Source organism: Anarrhichthys ocellatus, unplaced genomic scaffold, assembly GCF_004355925.1.
Source record: "Anarrhichthys ocellatus isolate YVR2014 unplaced genomic scaffold, GSC_Weel_1.0 scaffold11, whole genome shotgun sequence".
Lineage (NCBI taxonomy): Eukaryota > Metazoa > Chordata > Actinopteri > Perciformes > Anarhichadidae > Anarrhichthys > Anarrhichthys ocellatus.
The window spans coordinates 1,778,497-1,805,586 of record NW_022280041.1 but is presented as its reverse complement, the minus strand read 5'-3'; the positions used below and the strand labels follow the sequence as shown (position 1 = coordinate 1,805,586).

At 43.1% G+C, this 27,090-nt stretch overlaps 2 protein-coding genes across 4 annotated transcripts in view; one reads left to right on the top strand and one right to left on the bottom strand.

Moving 5' to 3' along the window:
- col4a6 (collagen, type IV, alpha 6) overlaps positions 1 to 14,175 on the bottom strand; it is a 94,601-nt gene extending 80,426 nt beyond the window's left edge. For both annotated transcript variants that reach the window (XM_031851557.1, XM_031851558.1), the window contains exons 1-3: positions 14,112 to 14,175; positions 13,798 to 13,933; positions 13,571 to 13,616 (exon numbers count right to left, since the gene is read on the bottom strand). In XM_031851557.1, the coding sequence (XP_031707417.1) occupies positions 13,571 to 13,616; positions 13,798 to 13,808 (57 nt within the window). In that variant the 5' untranslated portion in view covers positions 13,809 to 13,933; positions 14,112 to 14,175. The remainder of the gene's footprint in view (positions 1 to 13,570; positions 13,617 to 13,797; positions 13,934 to 14,111) is intronic.
- Positions 14,176 to 17,095: 2,920 nt separating this feature from the next.
- The window catches only part of col4a5 (collagen, type IV, alpha 5 (Alport syndrome)), a 37,956-nt gene continuing 27,961 nt past the window's right edge, over positions 17,096 to 27,090 (top strand). For both annotated transcript variants that reach the window (XM_031851556.1, XM_031851555.1), the window contains exon 1: positions 17,096 to 17,417. In XM_031851556.1, the coding sequence (XP_031707416.1) occupies positions 17,328 to 17,417 (90 nt within the window). In that variant the 5' untranslated portion in view covers positions 17,096 to 17,327. The remainder of the gene's footprint in view (positions 17,418 to 27,090) is intronic.

Sequence of the window (27,090 nt, the reverse complement as noted above, 5' to 3'; positions counted from 1 at the left end):
GATTTTGCCATTTCATGGCAAACATTTCCTCTGAGTTTGACTCTGCGTGCCTCTGTCCCTGCTTTCATCCGTCCATCGTTGCCGGAGATCATCTTGTCCGTTTTTCAGTTGTTTTTTTTTGGACCTCTCTAAAAGACATCGAGGTCACGCAGAGTTTACCTTAAAGCAGCGTGTTGTCATCATGTGTCTCGTGATTGGACGCGTTGAAAGAGAACAAGGTGCATCGAATGAGGCTTGGCTCCAGGCGGAAGAATTAGCGATTGCATCAGAGGCAATTTCTTCTAAGTTTATGCAAAGCAGCTGCTCCGTCTGACCTTTCCTCTCTTCGCCTCGAGCGCTTTCCTCTGAGTCATAATGCCTTCACATCAGTTTCAAAGACTCATTAGTGTCGTGTTCAACTAACCTCTAGATCTCCTGCTAAAGGCGGAAGAGATGGCGGACGTTCTTCGGGGGTTTGACTTTAAACAGAACCCTCTAAGCAGCGACATGTCACGGCCTCACTTTGGCCTCATCCACGGTCACTAACAATCAGGGAGCGGCCATTATTATGCCTCTTCCATCTATTTCTGCTTCAACCTCTCTTAGTCCACAGCTTTAAATCAAGTCTGGACTACAGCTTTGACTAAAGTGAACCAAAGTGAAAGCAGAACTAGACTGACAGCGGCAGATCACAGAGGTTAAATGAATGACGGTGCTTTTGAAGGAAAAAGTAATAGTGAACCACCACGAACTGTCACTTTCAGCAACTGGCTGGAAGTATAGGAATCTTTTTGCAAACGCAAGACGGCTCATAATTACAGAAAATCTTTGTTAACCAAAACACTGCAGGATTTGCTGCCCCGCTTATCTCTCCTGTCAACAGGTGAATTCACGGTCACTTCCCATTGCCTTCTAATGAACCCAGAGGTCCACCAGCCTTCTCTCCTCTTATCTGCTAAAAGCCAAAAAGAAAACGCACTTCTAAACTCAATAAACAGATAAAACTTTGACCTCACGGAGGTTCAGCGAATGGCACAACCCGCTATTTACCTTCACGGCACGCTGCGTTCACAATTCAAACCCCACAGAGCACCTTGTCTCTCTCGCCAATTCCTGAAGGCAACATGCAACGCTGAGTAATTTAAGTGCTGCTTTTTAACAATGACCCTTGTGGAGCAAACCACACGGCCTACCTGCTGGCGCTGGGCCACCTCTGACCTACAGCTCTCACTCTGACCTCTCGCAAGCTTCTCTCAGTGACCCAGGAATTTGGTTCCCACACAGATGGATTTATGGGTATTGTGGTGGAACGCCGGGGTTCTCGGTGGAGAGTTCACCTGTGAAAACCATCTGCTTGAGGATACAAGCGGAGAGGAAGGGAGAGAAATGCAGACGAGTGAAAGAGACGCTGAGGAATGTCTTTATCCAGGTTATTGGATACCTCGAGGTGACACTAAAACAGCTGGAGTCTCACAGATGTGTTGTGACACATGTGAGTACACACATGCGCGTTTTGAGACAAAACATCTTCAAGACTAAACACCAACGTCCAGTGGCCTTTGACTCACTTCTAGAGCGATGCTGCAGCTTCAGGGAACATTGTCCTACTCGGCTCAAATCTCCAAAAGCAGCTTGAACAGATGCAAGAATCTAATCCTCACTAACCGAGCACCGGAAATCAAACTCACTCCTCCTCCTAAAGAACAGGATGAATCCAAACGACAGCGAGCAAAACTCCCTTCTCTTCAGATATTACAGATATGGCAACGTTTACATAACTAACTTTACATGTGAAGCAGATATCAGAGACCTACATGAGAGGAACATCTCTCTGTATGATGTAATGCAGCTCAAACATCCTCCACAAGGATCAGATTGTTCTTCGTTGATATCTCGTCTTATTCGTTAGATATATCCGTAACGAACTTAGTTAACCGCGGATGTTTCCCTGGCTTTACAAATGATATTGTGCATTGTTGGTGTTTAAATAAGAGAGATTGTTCAAAACTTTATTCAAAATCAATGGAGTCACAGAGTTCAAGTGAGATAAGAGGCGGGGAGGGGGGGAGGAGGGGGAAGGTGAGGCGAGGAAAGGAAAGAAGAGGTGCAGACAGGTGTGCGACCTCTTCAAGGAGCTGGAGGGCAGCGGGGGAGGAGGGGGAGGTGGGGTAGCTATGGTGATGACATGGAATGTTCACGTCGCCCCTGGCAACGCTTCATTAGCCGTTAGCCCTGGCGGGGCTGATGGATGCTGAGTCCAGACCTGCCCCCCCCTCACCGGTGGGATCGGGAATGCCTGAACATTCCTGGAGGAGAGACGGCCCGATGCTCGCGGGGTCGCACCGCCAACGTCTCCATGTGACGCTCCAGGAAAAATACCTCACGACAACAGCTACCATTCCCATCGGGAGTAATGTAATATTAGAAATATGCCGTAGCTGCAGGTACAGACGGAACACGGCTATCGTTTTATCTGCAGATTATTTTCTCAATACCGCTTTTAACGCTCGGTCCATGAAAATGAAAATGAAGAGTCAAAATGCCAGTGAAAGAGTCTTATTTTGACCAAAACAGCCCAAAACACAAAATAACTAATTAACTGTCAATTAAGACGAGGAAAAGCAGCATTTGAGAAGCTGCAACTGTCAAATGTTTTAAGCCTCTTTGCTTAAAACTATTAAACAAGACTCATATTTGGTGGACTTCACTTCTATTTAAGTTGGAAGGTCAGCATGGCCGTTTTCTCACCATGCAGGAGCAGATATATTGTTTTCGAAATATGCACTTAATAAGCTTATGCTGTGTACAAAATATTGCAAATACCTGCTCACTCCATCACACAGCTGAAAGGGTGAACGTACTGTATGTAGGAGTTATCGCTCCGAACGCACGGCGCTGTTTAAAGAGTTTCAAAGACGAATATGAAGCCGAAGAGTTGGGTTAGATTGGTAAAAAATCCAACCCAATGTTTACAAAAGGAGTAAATGTTAAAGTGAGTTGCTTCTCTAATGTTTTGCAATCTGTGCTGACCTTTGTGAAGTCATTTTGCGTATGAAAATGTTTGCAAATGAATCCACATATTTCAGCACAGACCGTGTATATCATGCAGTAAGAACGAATGTTTGTGGCCTGAAGGTTTCCATCCCGACTCGGTGTCATTCCGCGTTTTAGAGACCTTTATGTTCAAACGACGGACCCCCGAGCCATAAGCCAACGGGATGCGATGTCAAACAGCTCAGCAGGTTAAAAAAGATTTGCGACGGGTTCTTTTTAGTGAAGCGATCAGTCATATGAGATAAAGGAAGATGTGACAGATATGGTGACTCCTCTGGTACCTCACTGGTCCTCTTTGTCGATGGCGCGTTTGTTGCTCTCATCGATTTACTTCCTTTCTTCCTTTTGGGAATGAACAGAATTAGAGCTGAAACAAGTGGCAAACTATCCCAAAAAATAATGAGCAAGTGTGTTTTTACGTTAATCTTGAGTCACTTTTTGTGCAAAATTGGCGACCGTCTGCTGGTACCAGCATCTGTTTTAGGTTGTAATAAATTGAACGTCTTGTTGTCTGTTGGTTAGGCAAAATGAAAACTTTCTCACAACTCACGAACAAAACTAAAAATAATCATCAGCTGCACAACAGAGCACTTTAAATGGTGCACATTGCAGCCTGGTTGTTGTCATTAAATCACTGAATCCGTGTCTTTTCCTCCATTAGATGGAAGTGATTATTGTTATGAAATTATGAAAGTCATGCAGAAGAAAACATAGCCGAAATTTGGGTTTTTTGTGCCGATAATGTGTGGGAGCTCACGGGCACATTCACAGAAATAATGAAACCTCGCCTCACCCCTTTCCACTTGTGTGTCTCTCTCACACACACACACACACACACACGCACACACACACATACTGCTCTCTGGCCAGCTAGAGCGTGAGCAAGTGAGCTATTTTAGGAACAAGAGGAGCCAGCTAAATAAATACGAGAGGCAACTGCACTCTGTTGACAAACACACTGACCCCACGGCACAAAGAAAGAAAAGAAATGGCCACCGCACAGCACGGGGTTCCTAGCGATGTGAGATATTTCAAGTTGTTTCTAAAGCAAATCGAGATGATGAGAGCAAACGGCAGAATAAATCACACCCGTCCTTCAGGAAGCGGTATTGTTTTGCAGCGTAGGTTGGCACAATGATCATCTGTCCCCCCCTCATTAGTGGCCGTTTGGGGCCACAGCGGGCAGCAGGGAACAGAGCCAGAGGACTAGCGGAGGCCCTTCACTCCGTGATGAATGGCGTTAAAGCTAAGAGCACGAGGCGCAGGGCGAAGTTGGTGGGAAACGGTGCCAGGTAGTGCTAAGCTGCAAGGCCCGTCAGTCAGCGTGCTACAATGAGAACTATGCAACAATTTTAAACTCACTATCATTAATTCACATATAGGTACATGTGGTTTTTGGGGTATTTCACATGCAAAATATCTTATCTTTTACATGCACAGAAACATGAAATTCACATGCACTTCAAATTGTCTCTGTGTTTGCAATAAAAAAAAAGATATTAAACAAACAGTGGAGGTTGACATTGCAAGTAGAACTTCTTGGGAAAGCTCTTTGCACAGCTTGACGGTGATTTAAAGGGGACCGGGCACAGAAACCTGGTAACAAGAGCTCTTTGTTTTCAGGTGACGTTAAGCGCTACACCTGCCAGAAGTCGCCTTACACTTGCTTGCATGTCCCACGGCCAGGTATGAGGCCCGAGCTAGCGCAGGAGACACTGGGCCAGAATCCCGCCAGCGGCGGGTCAAGGCGGCCGACTCGGGCTGCTTTATTGGCGCGTGCCAGAGGACGGAGTGACCCAGTCCTTGTAAACATCCCCTCCAAGGCCTTTAAGAGCAGCCACTACTCCCTCGTAAACAACATTCTGTATCGCTCTGGGAGTTCCTCTCCTGGAGCCTGTGTTGAATACCTTAGGATATACGAATGCTCTGGAGGCTTTCACACATTGGAATTGCAAGTTATAAGACTGATTTTAAGGCTTTTTACCGCAGGACAAACGTTACTAAGACACCACTATAAAGAGAATCAATCAATCGCAGCCTTGAGTAAAGGTTAGAATTAAATGAGTAGAGACTGACTGCTGCCACAGATGATGAATAGTGCCGGCAGGGGTTCAACTGCAGGGCGGGGATGATAGCTTCACACTGAGCGGCAAAGCATACTAAATTACACCTGAATGATGTGGTATTTGCCCCTCTGGATAGGCCTAGGAGACAAATTGGAAAGTCTCTCTGATTTATGACTTAAGATTGATGTTTGCAAGACAACGCTGATTGATGAAAGGTTCATTAGTGAAGAAAAACAGCCGTGAGCTTGACAAAGTTTTCACGAAACATTCAAATATAGTTTGTGTGGATAACTTCTTTATATGTGTTTTAACCAGCAGTACAATGTATCTACAATCACCTATTGCTCCACTTTATTATATCCTAAAGAAATAGAGGGTAAAATAAAGTGCAGTAACAGGATATAGGCTACTGTGAGAACAACAATACTCTAATAAAGACAGATTAGGTGATAAAATATACCTAAAAGTGAGGTAAATAGCAAACAAAACAGGAAAAAAGACGAGATGAAGAGGAAGGTAATACTCAAGTGGTAACAAGCAACAGAATATCTGCTGGTCAGACTTTGTATCAAATGTGTTTTAAGGCGTTAAATCTACAAGTTATTTCCTTGGATGCATCTACTCGTACATCAATAAGCTGTGGCAAAGCCAGAGGCTGTTTCCTCCTCAAAGCATGTGGCATCATCGACTTTGGCAGCCGCTTCAGGGAAGTTAAAACAAACACAGACAAGCTGGCATAAGAAGAATCCAATAAAGTAGGTATACACATGTGCACCGAAGTTATGTTGTTTATTTCGAAGCTCCCGAGGGGGAAACGGAGGGAGGGAGTGAATGGAGGTTGTTACCTGCGCTGCCTGGATTACCTGGCTGGCACAGAGGAGGGAGTGAAGGATGAGGGTGAGACAAAGGCGGGGTGGGGGGGGAGGTATCCGTAATTACAGGGACAGGTGGAGACACAGTGAGGCGGTAATAGCACACAATAACTGACACATCTCTGATGTGCCAATGATAGTGTTCCTATCGCAGCGGGACATTAATGGGCTGTGGCCGGGGCTTACTTCACCGCGGTGACGGTAACAAACATGGCCGCTATAGTTTGTTTTCCTCGGGTAAAAACATATGCGCTGACATTTTCTTGCTTAAAACTCAAATATGTCGTGTCTTTGTCTGCGGTAGAGGTGTTGCCGTTGACATTATGTTCTTACATCCAATGACACAACTGCAAAAAAAAACGATTTTACGTCACAAAATGCAGACGAGCAAACTGTCAAAAACAGCGAAAGACACAAAACTACTAGAGAAAGAGAAACTCACAGGCGTTAAAGCTAACGCTGCCATGCTGAAGGTAAACTTAAACAGGATATAAGTGCTACGCACACATTTGTTTTGGTTTGGTTTACATTAGCTGCCGACTAAAGATGTCAGGCTGCTACAAAACAGGTAAATATCTGCACCTGCACGATGACATTACTGTGGACCCAAGTATGTTATTAACGTCTTGATTAAAGAACATTAGTGGTAATTAGAAAGCCACTCAAAAACACACAGTCACACACACACACCCTGTCCCTACAGGAGCCGGCGGTTCAGACCACCGCCACAGTAAACTGAGAAAACAAAAGAGGATGTGTTCCCTCTGCGCCGGCACGCATGCGATAATTGCAGTGAAAAATGTTTGACTTAAAGGGCTGCTGTTAGTGTGTAATGCCAGAGTAATAATGTTGCAGGGGGGGGAAAAAGTGGAGCATCAAAGCAAAGCGGGAATTGAACCTGTCAGGCTCCCTGACTTCAAAACAAACTGAAAGTCCTCTGGGGGGTTAACATCAGCCATGAAGAGCTTCTCTTGGGAAAGCCCAATGAAGTCGCGTTTCTGACTCATTTAACTCTCTTTTAGCTCTGATTTTGGTCTCCACCAACTCCTTAGAAAAATATATATGAATCTTTAGCTGCTACATGCTGCACGACGTTCACCAGCGAGTCGCTGACTGTCTGCTTGGTGTTTGGTGCTGAACAGGTTTATCAGATTGCGCTAGAAACGGCCTTGATGAGGGTGAAAATGAGCTGGAAGATGCTAAAACGCTCCATAGAGCTGAGGAGATTCCCTGTGTTACACGTCGTCATTTCATCATTTGCTAACATTTTGATTGGTGCAGCATCAAGTAGCCAGATTTGTCCAGATCTAACACAGAGATGAGGGACTTTTCGGGGGTAAAAGAAGGAGCGGCAGAAGGATGTTGCAAGAAAAGTAAAGAAAGGTGCAACGAGTAAGGAGCTTGAAAGGGACAAGATAAACAAAAGATGAAGCACGAAATGGAAGAATGAACGACAAGACAGACTGAGAGAAGAGAAAACCCAACAAGTGGGGAGAAGTAGATTGGAGGTCTAATCCCTCTGAAGTGCAAACAGCCCCGAGGGGAGCAATGGCATTAAGGGGAAGGGACCGGGCACGTCGAACAAGCTACGACAGCTCTCCCACCGAGCATCCAGCCAGCCAAGCGTTGCCCCACCTCAGCTCCTCTCTGACAGGCCTAAAGACCTTCACAAACATAGCCCCGAGACCTGCACATCGATGGAGCAACACCCCGCCTCTTCTTCCCCCTGCTCTTCCTCTCTCTATCCGAGGGGTTTTTGCTCGTCTTCCTTTTTTTCCCCGAGAGACTGCGAAAAACAAATCTGAAAAGCGGGCGGCGGAATGTTAAGCTCGACGGCGCGGCCGAGAGTCCCTGCTGCCTTTGTGGTCGCACGACCTCTGACCCCTGGAGTTCACCGCGACCAATCGGGGGACAAACTCGCAGCGTGTGCTTCGTCAAAAGAGAAAAAAAGGGGGGGGGGGGTCCGATATGAGAGATTGGCGGTGCCAAGGACTCGGCAGATGGAGGGGGATGTCGGTGGTTTCCTTGTCCCGTCCTGCCATTTGGTGCCACAACCTTTATATTTGATATGTTTGGCATCAAAATACCAGTTTGTTAACAGCTGCCAAAACTCACAAGAGCTTCAGTGCCGTATCATCTGATAAAACCAATAAATAAAGTGGGAATGTAACACAAATAGAGAAGCAAATCAGTCACTTCTAGGAGCTATTGGAGAGCAACTGCAGCCAAATCACTGAATCAGATAGATTAGGGGGAGAGAAACTGAATTTCAGTCATCCAAACAAGCTGCACCAAAGATAAAGTCTGTTATCTTTGGTGCAGATGTGGAGCAGCTTCATATCCTCCCATCATAATCATATCTGTAAACATGACACAGGGTTCATTTTAGGAGATCTACGGCAGGACGGATGGACGCATCTGAAGTATGATGGCTGGGATTTTCGGGAGGATTGCCCAACGCAATGCAAACTTTGTGAGCAAGTGAAAGATGAACACACAGATGAAGAGGAGGGAAAGGAAGGGCAGAAGGCAGCATTTGTCAACAGTTACACCATCGCTACTCTCTCTCTGTTGGTTTTGGATGTTTTAACAAATTCTTATTAGGACTTAAGGATCACTGAGATTGCGTAACATTCCTCAGAGTTATAGACATGCGAGGTTCTTCTACCCAGGTCGTCACTTTTCTTTTCTTGATAGTGGGAGAAAATTTGGACAAGCATTTAGCAGTATTTTCTGACATTTTATAGACTAAACTATTTCTGAAATGTGCTGTGTCATGGAGCATTTAGTTTCAGATAAATGTAAATTCAAACCGTGCTGATGTTTCTGGAGAAGAACAACTAGTTAAGTTGAGTAAAAGACATTTAACTGGCGAGAACTCTACTAAATTCATAGAAATATTTCAGGAAGCATGGGAAAGCCATTATTCAAGAGGCATCCCACTTCTGCGTTGTGTTCAGGTACTCTGGTGCTCTCTGGTTTTTGTGTTCAACTGCGTCTCTTTTTGCACACTTGATATTTGGCTTCACACATCGACTCGAGCTCATCTTTATATGTGTCCCACTGCTGTGGCATTAAACAGACAAAAAGAGAGTGTGTCCTTTGAAATAGTTTTGGCGAAGGGTATTTCCCCGATAAAAAAGGCTTTCATCCCACCTGCACTGGCAACACACAAACACGGTAACGTATGCAATTTTACGGGGCTGGGAAACATGCACACATGCATGTAAGCGCCACACAGGTTGCAGAGTCTTAAGTGTGGGGGTGAGAGAGGCTTTTCAACGGTACGTTAACCCTGCTATGTGTGGTTTATAGGTTTCCTAATGCACTTACTGACAAAGTATTTCCCTCTGACGAAACTACACTGAGAGAAACGTAGGAGGGGGAAAGGGACAGGGGTTGTTCCAGCTTTGAGAACCTGCAAAGAAATCAGGTTTAGGGTGAGAGAGTGAGCGGGAAAGAGAGGCTGAATGCACAAAGTGACACGAAAGGTGAATTTAGAGGTGGTGAAAGAGAAAGAAGACGACAAGGGAGAGACAAAATGATGCAGAGGAAAGAGACGTCTGCATTCTGGCTCCTTCATACCCACAACATGGACCACAAACAAAGAGAGAGCAGCATGACCCATCACATCTCTCTCTCTCTCTCTCTCTCTCTCTCTCTCTCTCTCTCTCTCCATACTGATATTCAAACCAACACACGCATGTAAAACCATGTTTTAAGAGTAAAGTAATAAATTAGGTTTAATCAGGTTTGACAGGTCTCTCTGCACTACAATCACGTGGTTTTGGTGCTTGTCACCTTCTGTTTCTCTCACACAGCAGAAATAAAACATTTAATTGATGCTTTAGTTCAAAACCTAAAACAAATATTCAGTTTACTCTGATATATGACAAAGAACAGCAACATCCTAACATGACAACTGGAACCAGTAGACATTTGGCGATGAACAAAATGATGAATTGTCAAAGTGGTTGCAGATTGTTTCAAGTCATTTTTGGGAAATTGGAAAAAAGAAAGAAAGACAGACACATGGAGGGTGAAGAGGTTGACTTGTGGAAGCAGTGAGGCCAAAAAGTGATAGGAAAAGAGGGGGAGGGTGGGTGTAATGATCGGGTGAAGGAGGGAGGGAGGAGGGGAGAAGGGAAAGGAAAGAGGAGGTGGGGGACTCGGCTGAGTTGGGGAGGGTCTAACAACCACAAATCACGCAATGATCAGTCACCTCACTTAGTGTTTCTGGAATGTTCCAGCCTATAGCACCTGCAGGGAGTGGGAGACAGCCTGACAAGTCCTGCCAAGCTCGGGAGGAATTCAACCAAAGGGGGAGGGATGGGAGGAGGGAGAGGAGGAGTAAATGGATGTCCCTGCACCGATTGGCAGTGTGCAAGTTCTCAGCATCATTCTTGCGCCAAAAACTGAAGGAGGCCCTACTTTACGGACTGTGCAACAAAGTAATCACATTAAGAAAGCAAATATTTAAAGTATCTAGCTGTGCTCCCACACTTGTGTTTGAGTGATTCACAGGTGCCTGAAGTAGGTTCATACAATCACACCAGCGTTTTTGCATATGTTCACCCATATACTGCAAATTTCATTCCTTTTTCAGGCAGAAATTTCAAATTTGCAAAAGCTTTACAAATGTGATTTGATGCTTTGTTGTTTGTTTTTGGTTGTTATGTCGGATACAACGCGCAATTGAAATGATTTTGGCATACTCTAAGGAAATGATGCATGCCCACTTTTGACTGCATGTTCCTAAATTTAAAGGCAAAGATGAGTAATTGATAAATGGAGTCAGAAATCAGCACTACTGCACTACATATTGAGTATTTGCATACCAAGCAATTGTGTTTTAGAAATGTGCATGTGCTTATTTCCCAGCACCCACTGCTTTCTATTAATGTCCGTACAGCAGGAGTGCTATTAGCACACTACATGCACGCACTAAATGATAATGTAATAATGATGATGGATTAGACTTCTCAAGCAAGTTTTAAGAGTCTGCTAATTGATTATCATATCACACAAAAATAAATACTGTGGAACAGTAGGAAGAAGACATCCGAAGAGCTGCATAGCAAGCACTTCAAAACAAATGGAAAATGTCCATTTCTGCATTTCACTGAAACATCATTGTTGAAACTAGCCAGCAAACCTGCTAACAAGCAAGCTAAACAACGCTAACACACCAAAAGATACACACATTTCCACATTTATTTTTCATGTGGCTCAATAAATGTTCTGGTAGCTCCGCAGCTTGTAGCTTGAGAAGAGTAAGTCCAGTTTTAGCATCATAGCTAACTAGCAAACTCACAAGCTAAACAATGCTAACACGCTCATCCTAGCCCCTAACCAAGCTGGCTTCTTCTAGACATGCTAACTAGATGGTAAAAATAAATAAAGCATTCCAAAATATACAAGTATTTCAAAATTCACTGTTGGTTAATGTCTTCTTATGCTTTCAGTGCATGAATTTAGGATTAACTTCCTATTTTTAAATGAGCCTGAAACACGTGCTAACTCTGGGCTGGACCGCTGCCTCACCACGGCGATACCTAAAGACACAGTTACCAAGGTAATGACAGCTCAGACCACCCAATGAACTCATCTGTCAGTCACTCAACACACACACACACACACACACACACACGTATACAACACAAAACAACGGGGAGGTGGGGAAGTGGGTGGAGGAGTCAATTCAAAGTCAATGCAGCGCCATCTGATGAGTCCTATTGAGACGCAGGAAGCTTTTTGCTGCTGATTCGCTTTAATGTTTCCCCTTCCAACGACTACCAAAGCATTTCCTGTCACTCAGCTGGTAAAGCAAGGCACTACCACTGCTTGGGGTTGAGGGTTTGAGTCCCTCTGCAGTTCAATGATGAAGTTCGGCACATGGTTAAGGTTGATTTTACTCATATACTGTACTTAAATGCAATTTTTAGGTACTTTTACTTGCGTGTTATGTAACATGCTACTTTATTCTTTTACTGCAAATACTACTTTTTCCCCACTTCATGTACTTTACTTTTATCACTAGTTCATTTGTATACTTTTACATATAAAGATCAACTTAAACATAAAATGATGACAGATTGTAGTAGATTTAAATACCAACTAATATGTCAAGTTGTTAAACTGAGTTGGACCAAGTGCAACAGTAATTCCTACTTAAATAAAATGTATAAAAACATGATTGTGAGTTATTTTACTATTTTACTAATACTACTTTTACTGAAAGTGTTTGAAATACTTTATTGAGACACAGACTGGCCATCTGTGATGAGAAGCGCCAGGTTAAGCTGTGGAGAGAAGCACTACACCCATTACCTCACACATTAGAATAAGAAAGAGCAGCGCTGTTGTTTGATGCTGTCATTCAGACAACAAACATTTATAAGTGTCTTATAATCTTTTAGTGGAGAAAGAAGTATTCAAATGTTTTTATATTTAAGTTAAAGTAGCAATACTCAATATATAAACCAGTAGAGCCTGGTGTAAATAATAGAGACTGGATGCTAACATTGTAATAATGTACATTAATAAACACTTTCAGCTACATTATAGTGCGTTATGAACATGTATTACATGGTTGCATAGTGGTTGTAAATGCTGAATAGGAAGGGCTAAAGTAAAGTGTTAAAATTAGGATATACATGGTTTTCACTGGACAGTCACTACATTTTAGTCGTGGTTTAGATGGGGTTTTTCATACTAATCAGTAAGATTTGAGAACATGAAATAAGAATACAATGAGAAACAAAGCGAAATAGATTCACAGCATTTCCAGTGTGCTATATGCTTTCAAACAGCCCCAATATACTGATGAATAGAATACCATATAAAAGGTTTAAATAATGCACATTTGAGTGGTGCAAATAAAGAAAAGATCCTGTTTGCTTGTACTCTCTTGCTGCAGAAGATGAGTCCCGCAGCTTTCTTGTAAAGGTGTGGCTTGCAAACAAGGCACGTTGCCCCAATAATCTCCTACTTTAAATATTCATCAGCGGGGCGGGGTTTGAATTGCAAATTAATCTGAGCGCACCCACTCTAATATGAGCTGCTTTGTTCAGCCCCTCGGGCTCCTAATAAACGCAAACTTCACAACAAGGCATTAAAAAAAAACATCTATAGGTTGAAGGGTACTGAACGCAGTTGGAATATTAATTTCTATAAAAAATGACAACAAAGGGTGCTGAAAAACAGTGACTTCACTGTCCTTATAGATGTGTAAAATGACTAGGAATATATTCATAAATGTGTCTCCTCATGCGGCAGACTGAAGACACCCACAACGTGACGCATGGAGGAATAGAGGCACACAATAGACCTGTGCAGAGTGCACGTCTCTGATATGGACAACGTGCGCGTAAAAGTCACATATTTACGTGTAACTCATGCAAAATAAATGTGTCAAACTGCCAGTTAAAAAGTTTTAAAAGTGCCTTTTAAACAGAGTAGACCTGGAACTACGCAGTCGCAATGCAAAAATGTAGCACATTCAGCTTCATAGTTCTTATGTGACATCTGTGCTGCAAATAAACCCGAGTGGAGAGCCACTCCACCTGAAGGAGTGTAACATAAGCAAATGGGACTTACTCCGTGCGCAGATCTCGCCACCAAAGCGACTGTTATCACACAAATCCTGCCAGAGAAACAAACATTTGGTTAGTTTGTTGCTCCGGTGATGCTCTGGCAGGTAAACTGCGCCGGAGCTCGGCTCAAACGTCGCCAGCGAGCCGTGATCGAGCTCCGATCGGCTGCTTGCAAAGCTGAGAACTTTTTTTAAGAATGAAGTTTGAAGCGCGAGGGAAAAAATGGCTTACAGGAATTTCATTTTTTGGATCCGACTGGCAGAGAGGGGGGAACCGCAGGTCCAGAGTCGATCCCCTTGTCTTCACCAGCAAGGCACTTCAAACGCGCTCATCGACGACTCCAAAAAAAAAAAAAAGCCCCTGTCATCTACCCGGAGACAGACACAGAGAAAGAGAGAGATAAAGTAGTCCCCCCGCCAAACACAACCCTCATTAATACACATACACACACAACTTTACGCATTTAACCACAAACCAGCACGGAGAGAAAAACCTCTTTCTTTAAAGGTGATTTCTTTCATGAAATGAGAGCTTATCCAACTCACCAAAGTCGCAGCGGTGAAGTCGCTGCTGCGCTCTCCGGGTTGTTGCGCTTCGACTCAGCAACGCACCACAGCAGGGAGAGGAGGGGCCAACACATGTCATTCATGCCTCCATACCTTTTGGCTGCAAGCTGGAGACTTTACCCACGCGCACAGACCGTAACCTCTTCAAACTGGTTGGAGCTGCAGAGGAAGCTCCTCAAACCCGGAGCAAGTCTTTATTTGGTTGTTAGCCATGAAAAATAGAAATAAAGAAAATATTTAAACATTAAAGATGTAAAGACTTTTATTCTTATGAAACTCAATTATGAGCTTAGAGAAACCTTTATGAACTAAACTTCCTTTATTTTATCCCCTTTGATATAAATACAATATCCTTAAAAAGTGAGTTTATCAATAATCACTGTACTTTAAAATTACCTTATGTCTTTATGCTACATTATCACCCACATCACCAATACAGTGGTCATATTATACTCTATTAAGTCGTCTAAAAAGTATTTAATCTAGTGTGGTTGCATGATATTTCTGTTGTGTATCCTACATTTAATACAATAATCTTACACATTCTTTTAACTTTAAAAATATATCCTGCAAATAGGATTATATTTGCAGGATATCCTTGTCTTCAGAATTATAATAGCTTTGTGTCGTGAGGATCATATTTATCGTAAATGTACTAGCCGATGTAACTTTCGGAAAATCCCTGTTATTAAAGACTCTGGTGGCCGTTTAGTGAACTGCAGTCAGCATCCTGTTGCTCGTGCAATCATATGTCACATTTAGAATACCGTCACCTGCTATCTGTGATGTCCCTTTATTTTATTTGGACCATTGGCTCCATGATAATAACTAGCTTGCCATTTCCAAATTACTTCATCAGCTAACGTTACGTAGCAACCAACGCCAGATCCATGCAGCGAGGCTATGTCACAGCTAGCTGGCTAGCCTTAGCTTAGCTTCCAGTGAGCTGCTTGGCCGGCCCCGCCTAGCCTCCCTCTTGGCTAGTAGAAAGCAATCGTTAGTTACACTTCACATCATTTATTGTTAGCTAAAATCAAACCCGCTACTTTAGCTACACACTGTTGGCCCTGCCGGAGGGGACAAAGGGGAAGGCACTAGGGACCACGCATAAACGGCACATTCTTTGGGGTCTTTCACTGCAAAAATGTCACTTTACATAGAAATCAGTCGACAAGCTATTCTGAGCAAACCGAGAAAGTCTCAGTTTTGAAGTTACTTTACAGTCCGTTCACACATCGCAGTACATGTTAACTGTTACATATAGAAGCCTAGCTTTAAGCATGAGATCAAATTAAAAACATTGAACACCTCAGTCGTGACCTGCTGCTCTAAACATGGTGCAGACACTGAGTTACTCAAGTTGCAAACAGTCCTCATTTAGCTCTTGAATGTTCTATTTTAGCTCAACTTGACCTGAGTCTTCAACAGATTTTGTTGACTCATGTTCCTAGTTCACACAAAAGCATCTTTGTTCTCCTCGACAGCTTTTCAGCTGCGGAGCACCACAGGGATCCTTACTGGGACCATTTTGTTTTGCACTTTGATGGCATATTATAGTCATTGATGCAATTGTTAATATATTTATTACCCAAACATATATCCCGAACCCTAACCCTAAACCATGTAGCAGAAATAGCTCAAACCTAAGAAGCTCATACTTTCTTCAAAGTAATTTAACACTTCGTTACATTTTAATGGTCGTTTTTGCCGAGTTTTCAGATCTAATCTCTACCAGTTATAAGGAGACGAATGGAACTGCAGTCCCCACTGTTATAAATGGGGTGGACAAATTAAAAGAAACACCTGTCAGTACAACACCACACAATTCAACAGCATCGCAACAGACTCCAAAATGACCATAGAGTTCTCAAAAACAGTTTAAAAAGGAAACATTGAAGGAATTATTGCAAGACTGTATTAGATTGCATTAGTTTAATAAGCTGGCAACTGGCTGTTGTGTTTGGTTTAAGGTAATTTTGCATTATGAGGCAGACTCACTTCAAGTGGATAAACTCACTTCAAGTCAAACATCCCAGAATATTACACACAGATATCTCATCAACAACGCTCTATCCTGGTGGGAAAGTGGTTCTTTGAGATACTCAGTTACTCAATTTTGGAATTCTGTTCTGCAACTGCTCCTGAATGCAGTAAGAAAAGCATGTGAGCCCACTGGAGACAAAGAGCTAAAACTAATACAGTTGAGAGTGAAAGTTGTGAAACAGATCAACGATCATTAACTGGTTACTTTACAACTTCAAGCCCCCATAAAGGACGTCACCTGCATTTTAGGTGTTTTAGTGCCATCAAGACTCGTCGTGAACATTTAACATTTCATGATGAATTGTTACATTATTAAAAAAATTAAAAACTGTATTAATGCCGTGTGTTTTGGGAGGGTTTGACAATAGTTTTATATGATACAGTATCAGCAGCTTCCCTCTTGCTCCATACACCTTTTAAAAGAATGCATTCTGAGAAGAAGAGGATGATGTTCTCATTTTTTGTTCCATTCTGCTGGCAGCATCCCTCTGTCAGGAGTCAACAGAGAGTATTTGGCCCCTTAATAATCTGGCAGGAATGCAACATGTCCGGGCTGATAGAAAATGTCAAATAAAAGTTTAATGTCAAACCTTTTTTTTATGCAGCCTCAGGCGTTGTGTAGAATTGGGGAGGCACGCAGGAGGAAGGAACCAAATCCATCCGCGTGTGCGAGGTCCCAAAATTATTAAATAATTTTTAATTGAAGAGGGATTTAAAACAAATCATTTTTTGGGACTGGAATGTCCCACGTTGGTTGCCAGAGTAGGACCATATTTTAAGACGCATTTCATCCCGAAACTGTATTTTAGGTGAACTTGCCTGTCTTGGTGTAGGTGCAGTGCTAATATCAGTGCGCCCTGGTTGCGGGAAGTAGATCCGGCTAGGAAGTTGCACGTCGAGGAGAGAAAAAGTTAGAGAGGGGGACTGCAGAGGCGCACGGTGCCAGAGCCAGGACCACTGGGAGCCTCTGCAAGCGCAACAACAGCCGACACGCCGAGAAGAAGTGCCCTTTTTCTTATTACTTCTATTTCTCTGAAGAACAAGTGTGCAGGGGGGGAGACAGAGAGAGACGCAGGGCTATGACACGCGAGTAGAGAGTAGAGTTTGTGAGTGTTAACGCAGACGGATCCTTGTTGTATTCACCCCACCAAGATGAATAAAGACCTGAAGAGCCTGCGACGGCTCGCCGAGCCTCTGCTCCTCCTCGCCCTGTGCGTCGCGGTGCAGCGATCCGACTCTGCGGTAAGTGCGTTCCTCGGCTTCTCTCCTGTTTTACTGTTTGGAGCCCTCTTTTTATCGGCTTTTTAACCCCGCACGAAGAGACCGTGCATGCTCTCTCGCTCAGGGACACCGGGACACCAACGGCTCTCACAGCCGGTCCCAGCTAAGGTTTATAAATAGAGAGGCTCGCTTTATAACAAGTGCATATGCTTCTGCTCTAATAATAATAATAATAATAATCCACTTTACAATTGTGTTGCAATGAAGACAATAAACCCGATTACACGCCGTTGTGCTGCTCTTTTACTGCACTTTTTTCTGTCTTTCTTTTTGAACGCCGGGGACCAGTGAGCACCTTCTACTTTGTAGTTTCATGGAAGAATCGGACGGAGTTTCTGTCCCGGTCCCTGCGCGTCACGGTCCTTCCTCAACCTGTAGCGACACGCCGACCACTGCGCACTGTTCTCAGCCGGCATCGTACCTTTTTTTTTGTCTCGCACTCAAAACATAGACGACATATAGAAAACTGTATGAGGAGGAGCGCGTGTAACTAAACACACTATAGGCAACATTCCTGCTCCTGTCAGCGTGATAACGCGGTCTGCCGCCCGTCTGACCTAAAACACACGGTGCGTAATGTTTTAGTTTGGTGACATCCCAGAGGAGCGGGAATGCGATTTGTTTCAGCGGTTATGAAGGTGCATCTCCCCTTTTGCAGGTGTGTGTTTTATATGGACAGCACCTGGTTATTGACGCATATTGAAGTATGGATTCATATAAACACATCTGTATTGCATCCTAACACCAGATTCTCTGCAGCCAGTTTATGAGCGTCAAGGTGAAAATGTCTCTTTGCGCTTGAGATCCGTGTTTAGCGCGTACTTCCACTCCCCTTCACTCTGCATTAGTTTGCATTAGTGGGCATCGATCAGTCAGTGCGGAGCGTCTCAGCACGACTCCTCATGTAATATTCCAACAGGCTATCCGTGTCATGAATATTCACATCCTCATTAATAATTCACGAGGGCTATATAGTTGCACGCTGCTGCGCACGACCCCGCCCACACGCTGCGTGTCCAATCAGGCCTGCTGTTTATCAGCATGTGCGGTATGAGCCTGTAGCACTTTTTTTCCTTTATGTTCTAGAAGACTTTTGCACACCTCCGCCTTGAAGATATTTACACTTATGGCAGCATTGCATTACGTAAAGGTCACTTTTTTATCAGTTCAGGGTGAGGATGAGGGAGCCTGCTCAAAGTTTACACCAGATCATTTGTATTTATAACAACGCAGGTGGCTTCCTCCCATCACTTTATGCATCTTGTCTACAAAATACTTAAAGTCTGAACTCGGGACATTCCTCCTGCCTGCCGGTGGGGTGTTGCTGCAGCACGTAACAGATTAAATCTTCAAGACGTTTTTTTTTTATGCAAGTCAGAACAGTTCATAAAAAGGTACCGACGTTGTTTGATGTAACCAGGCGCACATAGAGGGCTTTAAGTCTATTTCACTGTAGGTGAATATGTCCTTTAAATTGGTTTATTATACCCCAACTATGGATTGAAGAGATGGAGAGAGAGGGGGTCCACTTTGTACCAAGGAATGTGGCTGGCCCCACCCTCCTGAGGAGGAAGAGGAGGAAGAGGAAGTTTAGAGGGGAGAGATGGATGGATGAGAGCCGTCATCAGTGAGTTTGATCAGGAAGAGTTAGTGAGTGAAGATGATGAAGGAAAAAAAGAGGAGGATGAGAATGAAAGATGGAGGGAGGATGCAGGTGTTGCAAGTTATTTTGACTTTCTCTCCCACTTTTCCTGGTTCAGTCTGAGCTGCACTAGTGCTCTCACCGAGGCCCCCTAGTGGAGGCTGGGTGTGTGACACAATACCACCACATACCTGGAGGTCAGCTCATGAACGAGCATCTCCAAACATGCGCAAGTTTTTAAAATATAAAGAAGGATTAACTCCTCAAGAGGCCGTTTCTTTCTTATAGTACATATAAAGTTGATATTTAGAGATACATGGTTTTCACAGGACTGAGCAAATAAAATCCCTTTACACACACACACACATGCAAAGAGCCTCTCATTCGTCTTGTAATAATTAATTTATCATAAATAGAGCATCTCATTCATCACTGTTGCACAGCTATTTGGTCGTGTGTGTGTGTGTGTGTGTGTGTGCAGTATTAATCCCTGCCCAGATATGAATCTACCATTCAGCCAGGTGAGCGAGTTCAGCGGTAATGTATACCTGGAGGTTTTCCTTTGAACCCGTCATGCCGCGCAACCACAAACACTACACTTAATTTGATGCATGCTTTCCTGTGCGCGCATACGCACAGACACACACACACACACACACACAGACAAAGGTTGCCTCACCTTTTACATGACCCTCATCCCAGGTGGAGCTGTGTGAGTGTGTGTGTGTGTGTGTGGTAGCCATAACATCCTCCAATTGCAGATACGTCTGCTCACGCTGCAGAGCTGCACCTGAGCGCTTCTCTCTCGTCTTCTTTAGTCYGCTGTTCTTTTCTTTCCTCCTCATCCGCCTCTTGTTCTCACCGTCTCTCACTGCGCACAGAAATGCAGGTGAGTTAATCATTTCTCCCTCCTGGAATTTACAAAGTTAAACATAAATCCAACCAATACTGCAGAGATGTTTCACCATTTTGTTTCTCACAGTAGAAGTGGTGTCAGTGTAGGCGTCACCAGTTTTATGCGGGAAACAAAACGTTTTGCCAACGTTTTTTGAAAAGAAGAAAAAATGGAGCTTCAATCTCCAAAAATCTCCTTGTAACTAATCTAAGAGTTTGTTTCCCAGACTTCATAACACTCAGACTCTCTCCTCCAATTCACCATATTTAAAGTTAAAAAACCCAGACGATTCCTGATCTATTACTTACAATTAGAGCTGCAACGATGAGTTTATTGAGAATTAACTATTTCGATGATCGATTCATTTTTCAAACAAAAATACAATTTTTTTCTTTGTTTAAACATCTCAAATGTGAAGATTTGCTACTTTTCTTTGTCTTGCGTGAGAATAAACCTGAACATCTTTGAGGTTTAGATTGAACAAAACAAGCAGGAGCAGAATTCATCTCGGCATTTTTATTTATTTCATGAAACAAATCGGTATAAAAATAATCGTTTTTCTTTTGGAAAACGCGGCTGTAGATTTAGTCGTTTCGATCCACCGTCCTCTCAACAGACCTTTGGGAAATCCTGACGTCACAGAATAATCAACGTTCCTTTACACTCATTTTTCTGACTGTATCTGTTTTTCTCTCCCGTCTCTCCCCCATCTCTCCCTTCCCTTTGTGTTCAAATTCCATCTTTATCTCACCTGCTCTGAGAGAAGGGCTCCTTAAACAAGCAGCAATCCTATTTACCTCCTTTATATAGTTACACATTATGAAGGAGTACTCTGTGTGTACTTGTGTGTGTGTTTCCTGGTGGAACTCACACTGTGGTGTCAATGAGCTGAAGATGCCATTAGGATTAACAGGTGGACAGAAAAGTCAATGTTTAGACAACTAATTACTTCTATCCAGTACTTTCACTCCCTCCTTCTCCGCATGTACTCTGTCTCTCTGTTTACAGCTGGAAGCAGTACTCGATGCAGTAGGTGTAGAAATACTACTAGTAGCAGCAGCAGCAGTTGTATGAGTTGCAGTAGTAGTAGTAATATGAGATGTAGGAGTACCACTTGTTTTAACACTAGTAATAGCAGTAGTAACTGCAGAAGTAGTATTTGTAGAAGTTGCTGTAGTATTTAGAGTAACAGCATCAGCAAGAGTTTTAGTAGTAGCGGCAAGAGGATTAGTATTGTCAGAGGCAGTAGTATGCTAGTACCTGTAGACATTGTAGTATAGTAGTAGCAGCAGTAGTAGTAGTTGTAGTACGATTAGTAGTAGTAATGGAAGTAGGTTTCGCAGTAGTAGAATAGCAGTAGCAAGAGTTACAGTAGTGGTAGTACTGCAGGAGGAGGACTAGCAGTGGCTACAGGAGTAGTAGTATTAGCAGTACCAGCAGCATTAGCAATACTAGTAGCAGAAGTAGTAGTAGTTTAGTAGTAGTTGTTACAGTACAAGTTGTAGTAGCATTAGTAGTAATAGCAGTAGTCTCATTTGTAGTTTAGTAGCAGTAGTAGTACCAGCAATAGTAGTATTAGCAGTACCAGCAGAATGTAGAAGGAGCAGCAACAGCAGTAGTAGCAGTCGCAGTATTTGTATCAGTACTATTAGTACCTACAGGGCCAGCAGTAGTAGCAGTATTTGTATCAGTAGTATAATACCTACAGGGCCAGCAGTAGTAGCAGTATTTGTATCAGTAGTATAATACCTACAGGGCCAGCAGTAGTAGCAGTATTTGTATCAGTAGTAGTAGCAGAAGTAGTAAATCAAACACTTGGATTTAAAATGTCTAGTCCTCGTCCTGCTTCGTGTTTTCTTCCCACTGGGCTCATAATCTCATTTAATCTCTTTGCACAAGACATCTTTCTCTCCCCCTTCACCCCGTTATCACCCTCTGCCTCCCCTTCAGCGTTCAGAGGAGGGTAAACTCACTGTGTTTGTTACACACTTCTTTATTTACTTCATCCCTCACTTTTTGCTTTCAGACTTTAAAGGTCAACAGAGCCCCCCCCCCCCTTCATCCATCCATCTATGCTTCTTAATATATGTCCTGCTCTCATCTCTAACCAGACCACCGTGCAGTTTGAACCTATTTTTACTTTGTTACTCACGACCCCCTAAAAACAACAGCGCACAGTCGTGTTATTCACGGCGCCCCACATGACCACGAGCTTCTGTGAGCGACTTAAAGATTGTGAAAAGCTCTTCTGGGTTATGAAAGTCAGGAATCTGTGATCTTCTGATGTGGAGGGTTAAGCAGCGGTCACTTCTTTAAAGGCCGGTGAGAATATCCAGATTAAAGCAGAGCTCTTTTTCTACAGGTTAGGATTAAGAAGAATCCCGTGAATGTATTGTATATATATATATACATCCCATGTTTCCTATACTGCACAATCCATAGTGTCTTTAAACCAGCAGTTTGTTGGACTTGTGTTGCATGTTGGACTGTTTGAGCCATCACACCGGTACATGTAGTCCACTGCAGGAAGATAACAACCAGGTAGAATCCCTGTAAAAGCTGACAGCAGGACTGAACATTTTTATTGATTTTTATTTCACGTTGAACTCCACAAGTAGAAGTCTATACGCCAACAGAGTGTCCAGGGTACTGAAGAGGCCAACTGAAGCCTGATCGTGGCACATTGTGATCCTTTATTTTCATGCAATCTGCCAGAAACTAAGAACTTGATGACCTTGTTCAATTCATAGTAGCTCGTTTAAAGCTGCGGTCGGATCATCTTTAATGCTTTTATCAGCCGGATCTTTGGATTGAAGACTAGTCCTGTGGATATGTAGCGAAGCACTTTGAGTAAATGATAAAGAAACTCTGTCAGATGCGTGTACGTCTACGTCTCTGTCTGTATCTGCTTCATCTTCTTTTGATCGTTTCACACTGTGAGTGCGGTTTTCTTTCCTTTGCGTGGGATTGAATCTGGTCCTCGGATAGGAAAGCTGTGTCTGTTTGTAAGATTTGATTCTGGGATCAGCTTTTTGGTGATAATCCAATGTTTTAGTGTTTGTTTTAGACAACTGCTATGTTGTGTTCATGTGCTGGTGGGAAAGCCAGACATCTGGAACTGCAGCATTAAACATCAGACTCTGTTTATTCATATAACATTTGTCAGAAAATCCGAACCGGAAAGTACTACGGAGGCGGCAGCTGTACCAGTGGAAGAGTTATTCATGATTGATGCAGGTGTGGAAGTTCAGCAACCGCTTTCAGCTTGTAGTGAAGTTGTGATTGCTGTTTCTTTTTAATAAAAAAACGAAATTCTCTTGCCGTGTGTGTCTGTGTGTGTGCGTGTGTGTGTGTGTGTGTGTGTGTGTGTGTGTGTGATCCAGTGGGCCAAGTCCACCTACACTGAGCAGTCACAAGACATGCCGTCCTCCCTCCCTCCCTTCTTTCTCTCTCTCTATAAAAGAAAATGGAATTCTTACAGCCCAAAGGAAAAAACAGAGCGCTGCTTAAGGGACAAAGTGAAAAACATATCGCTTCAGGTGGGAAGCAAAGAAAAACAATAAAGCTCGACTGGAGAAGAAGAAAAACAAAATGATCAAAGAGAGCAAATTGAAATGCATCACATATTTGTGCTCTAAAGTGTTTATTGTTCTGCATTCTTTCTTTCTGGAGAGAAGAAGAAGGGAGGACTTTCAATCTGTCTGAGATCAGCGGGTGACCTTGATCTACAGATGTCTCCTTCTTTCCTCTCTCCTTCCCCTCTCACCTGCTTAACCCCGTGTTGTACAGCTTCCCCACGAAGTACGTATTAACAAATATGCCGACTGGCCTCGCCTTTACATCATTCAACGGCTTTTTATAGCGACCTGCAGAGCCTCCCCTCCGTGTCTCTGGTCACTCTCGTCTTTCTCTGTCAAACACAAAGTCACCTTGTTTCCAGGCTTTCTTGCTCTTTCGGTTTCTCATTTCCCTCAACAGAAAATACTTCCTAAATAACATATTCCTTCGCAACCACGGGGCAACTTTGCACATTAGCATCTCCAAATGGCCAAGTGTCCCACCTGCAGTCCCCACATTGTCCAGGACACCACTTCAAGAGTTTTGGTGGATTATCTATGTGAAAGGTTTAGGTTTACATAGAAATATGAAGTCAAAAAATGCTTTTATTCAAATTCTAAAGCTGTCAAATGTGACATTGCATTACCAAACAGTAATAAAGACATAAAAGAGACATTAACTTATAGCAGCAGAGAGTTAAACCTTGTGCTGCTTTGGTTGCAATAACAATGCAACACAAGTCGGGGCTACAAGCAGGCATAACTTATTCTACTCATAAGTAACCGGAGTACTGATGTGATGATTGACAGCCAAGTCCACCAATCGGTTCATCCGCACTCATGAAACAGCACTTCATCTCTCGGCCTCCACCTCTCCACCAACCCTCCAGATCTGTTCATCTCACATGAGGGACTGATGGCGAGGAGCGATAACACACACACACACACACACACACACAATGCTAAAACACACAGTTTAGCCTGTAGTCTGCAGCAGTCTATGAACAAATGAATGAAGTCATCAGAGCTGCTTCAGAGAGGCAGAAAGCTGTTTTGACTGCAGCTGATTCGACCGTAGTGTGGGAGGGCATCTGGTTCGCTGTTCTCTCTCTCTCTCTCTCTCTCTCTCTCTCTCTCTCTCTCTCTCTCTCTCTCTCTCTCTCTACTTTTAATGCTCTCTCTTGCATTTCGGGCACCTGTTTGTCTAATCACACTTCTGAGTAGGAAACAGGGTTTCCCTGAAAGCCACATAGGAAAAAGTGGTATGGAGTGTGTTATTTTGCATGTGTGTGTGTGGCTACTGTTTCAGAGTACAGCGCTATCACATTACCTTTTATATACTTGTCCAGACAGAGTTATTTCAAAGTAAAGGACAAGCTATAGACACATATTGGATCTCCCTGGCTGCTCCTTCCTTCACTCTTTGCCTAACACGATGGAGGCATGTTGACATTTTCCTTACAAGAGCCTCTTCTGGCCGCGAGAGTTATGACTCAGGTCTCTGCGGAGCAAAATGCTGGAAGTAGTGTGATGTTGTTGCAGCACTGAACGCCTTTTAGGAGGGACGGTGGGATGCATTAACAACAAGTTTCCTGTAACCAAACCTCTCGTACAACAGTTTGTGTGATCTCTTATGAAACGTTTTTCCTCAGGGCTGTTTGTTCGACCCTTCCACTCACCTCTTGTGACTTTGTGCCGTCTTTATACTTCCTGGTTAATGATTACGTGGATTACTTTAGTTGGTGAGACTGAACCAATAATGCGTCTCCTTCTTAGTCGAGTAGTCGACTAATGGCTTGTTTTGGCCTTCGTCGATTGGTCCATTTTCTTTCTTGGTCTCCACCTCCCCCTCTTTCTTTCCTCCCTCTCCATCAGATCAGAGTCCCGGGTCACATCCTAAGAACTTGTCCTGTACATACAGTAGACACAAACACTGTTTGTACTTTACACTGAGCTGCATGCCGCTGTGTGTCCCTCAGGTCGAGCAGGTCTGAGTTAATCCTGCAGCGCAGTGTGCCGGCTGGTATGCGGCTAAGCCGTTAGCATGCAGTCGGAGGATAATGTTCAGCAGCAGAGCGAGGTGCATGTTGTTTAGTGACACGGAGGCACCTGATCCACCGCTTGTTTATTAATTACAAGTTTCTTATTTTTTCTTCTTCTTCTCTTTTATTTCTAGTCTGTAATGACTTTTTGGGAACTTTTTAGAAACACAACTGTGTCATGTTTGTACGTCGTTTTTGAAGTAATTCTTGGTGTATTTTCTTGTTTTTTAATGACTTTGTGGACTGTTTTCTTTCTGCTTATTGATGTAGATGCACAGATGGGTGACATTATAGAGTCTTCAAGTATCTGAACTTATGGAGGGATTCTTTCACTTGGGTTCGACATGTTTCTTGGGTCATTTATTCAGGTTTTTCCTTGAATTTGTCACCTCTTTGTATGTGGTTGAGCGGCGATAAAAGGCAGGTTTCTCTTTCTATTTTCTTGTAGAATTTCCTTTATTGGCAAAAATATATTGTTTTACATTCGTAAGAAGTTTGGAAAGAGAATTGGAAATTAAACAAAAGTTTTTCCATCTTTATTGTCAATATAGTATAATTCAAAATATAAAGACAAGACGTACCTTTATTTCTTTGCTTGTATATAAGTATGTGTGTGTGTGTGTGTTCACATGTTTGTGCGTGTCAACACTGAGTGCATGGGATTCCTAGACAAGCCGACCCCCCGCCGGTCAGAACAACGGGAAATATCGAACATCTGTCACAGCACAGTAGGAGAGAAGAAGAAGAGGAGGAGGAGGAGGAGATGGGTGGAGTGATAGATGGAGCAGCGGTGGAAAAATGTGAGACAAGAGAAGAAGAGAAAGAAAGATAAACTGAAGGAGTGTAGGTGAGAGGTGTAGAGGAAGACCAAAAAGACGAGACATGAAGAGCGATGGTTAGTCAACCAGCCATAGAGCATTTAGGACCCTTCCCATCTTCTGGTTCCACTAAAGTGAACAAAACAGATTTTAAGAATTATCTATTGGGGAACTGAAAAACTGAACTTGCTTATTGTGTTTAAGTGACTGTCTAACTTTCTTTTAAAACATTGTATAATGCATAAAGGATCAGAAAAACAAAACAATAACCCATTATATTATCTAAAAGGTGCATTGCCACAAAGCAAAAGAGCTGACATTTTGGATGCACATTTTGACAGTAATGATAAGATAGCTACAATGCTAACAGCTGATCCTGAGAAGCTAGTCTTTCCCAGCGAGTGCTTTTCTCAGCATTTCCAGGTTTAAGTCATCCATTTCCCTCCCTCAACATTTCACTTCTCTTACTTTTTACTTGGTGCAGAAACAATATAAAGCCTCACAGTTGAACTTCCCCCTGTAACACTTAACATTTCAGCTGCTGTGTCTGGTTTTAAAGTGAGAACATTTGAGAGAAATGTGGGCAGGGCAGGGACCTGCTGTGACCTGCCTCTTCTGAAGATCACATCTCACACTGAGGACTTGGAGACGCGAGAGAGAGAGAGAGAGAGAGAGAGAGA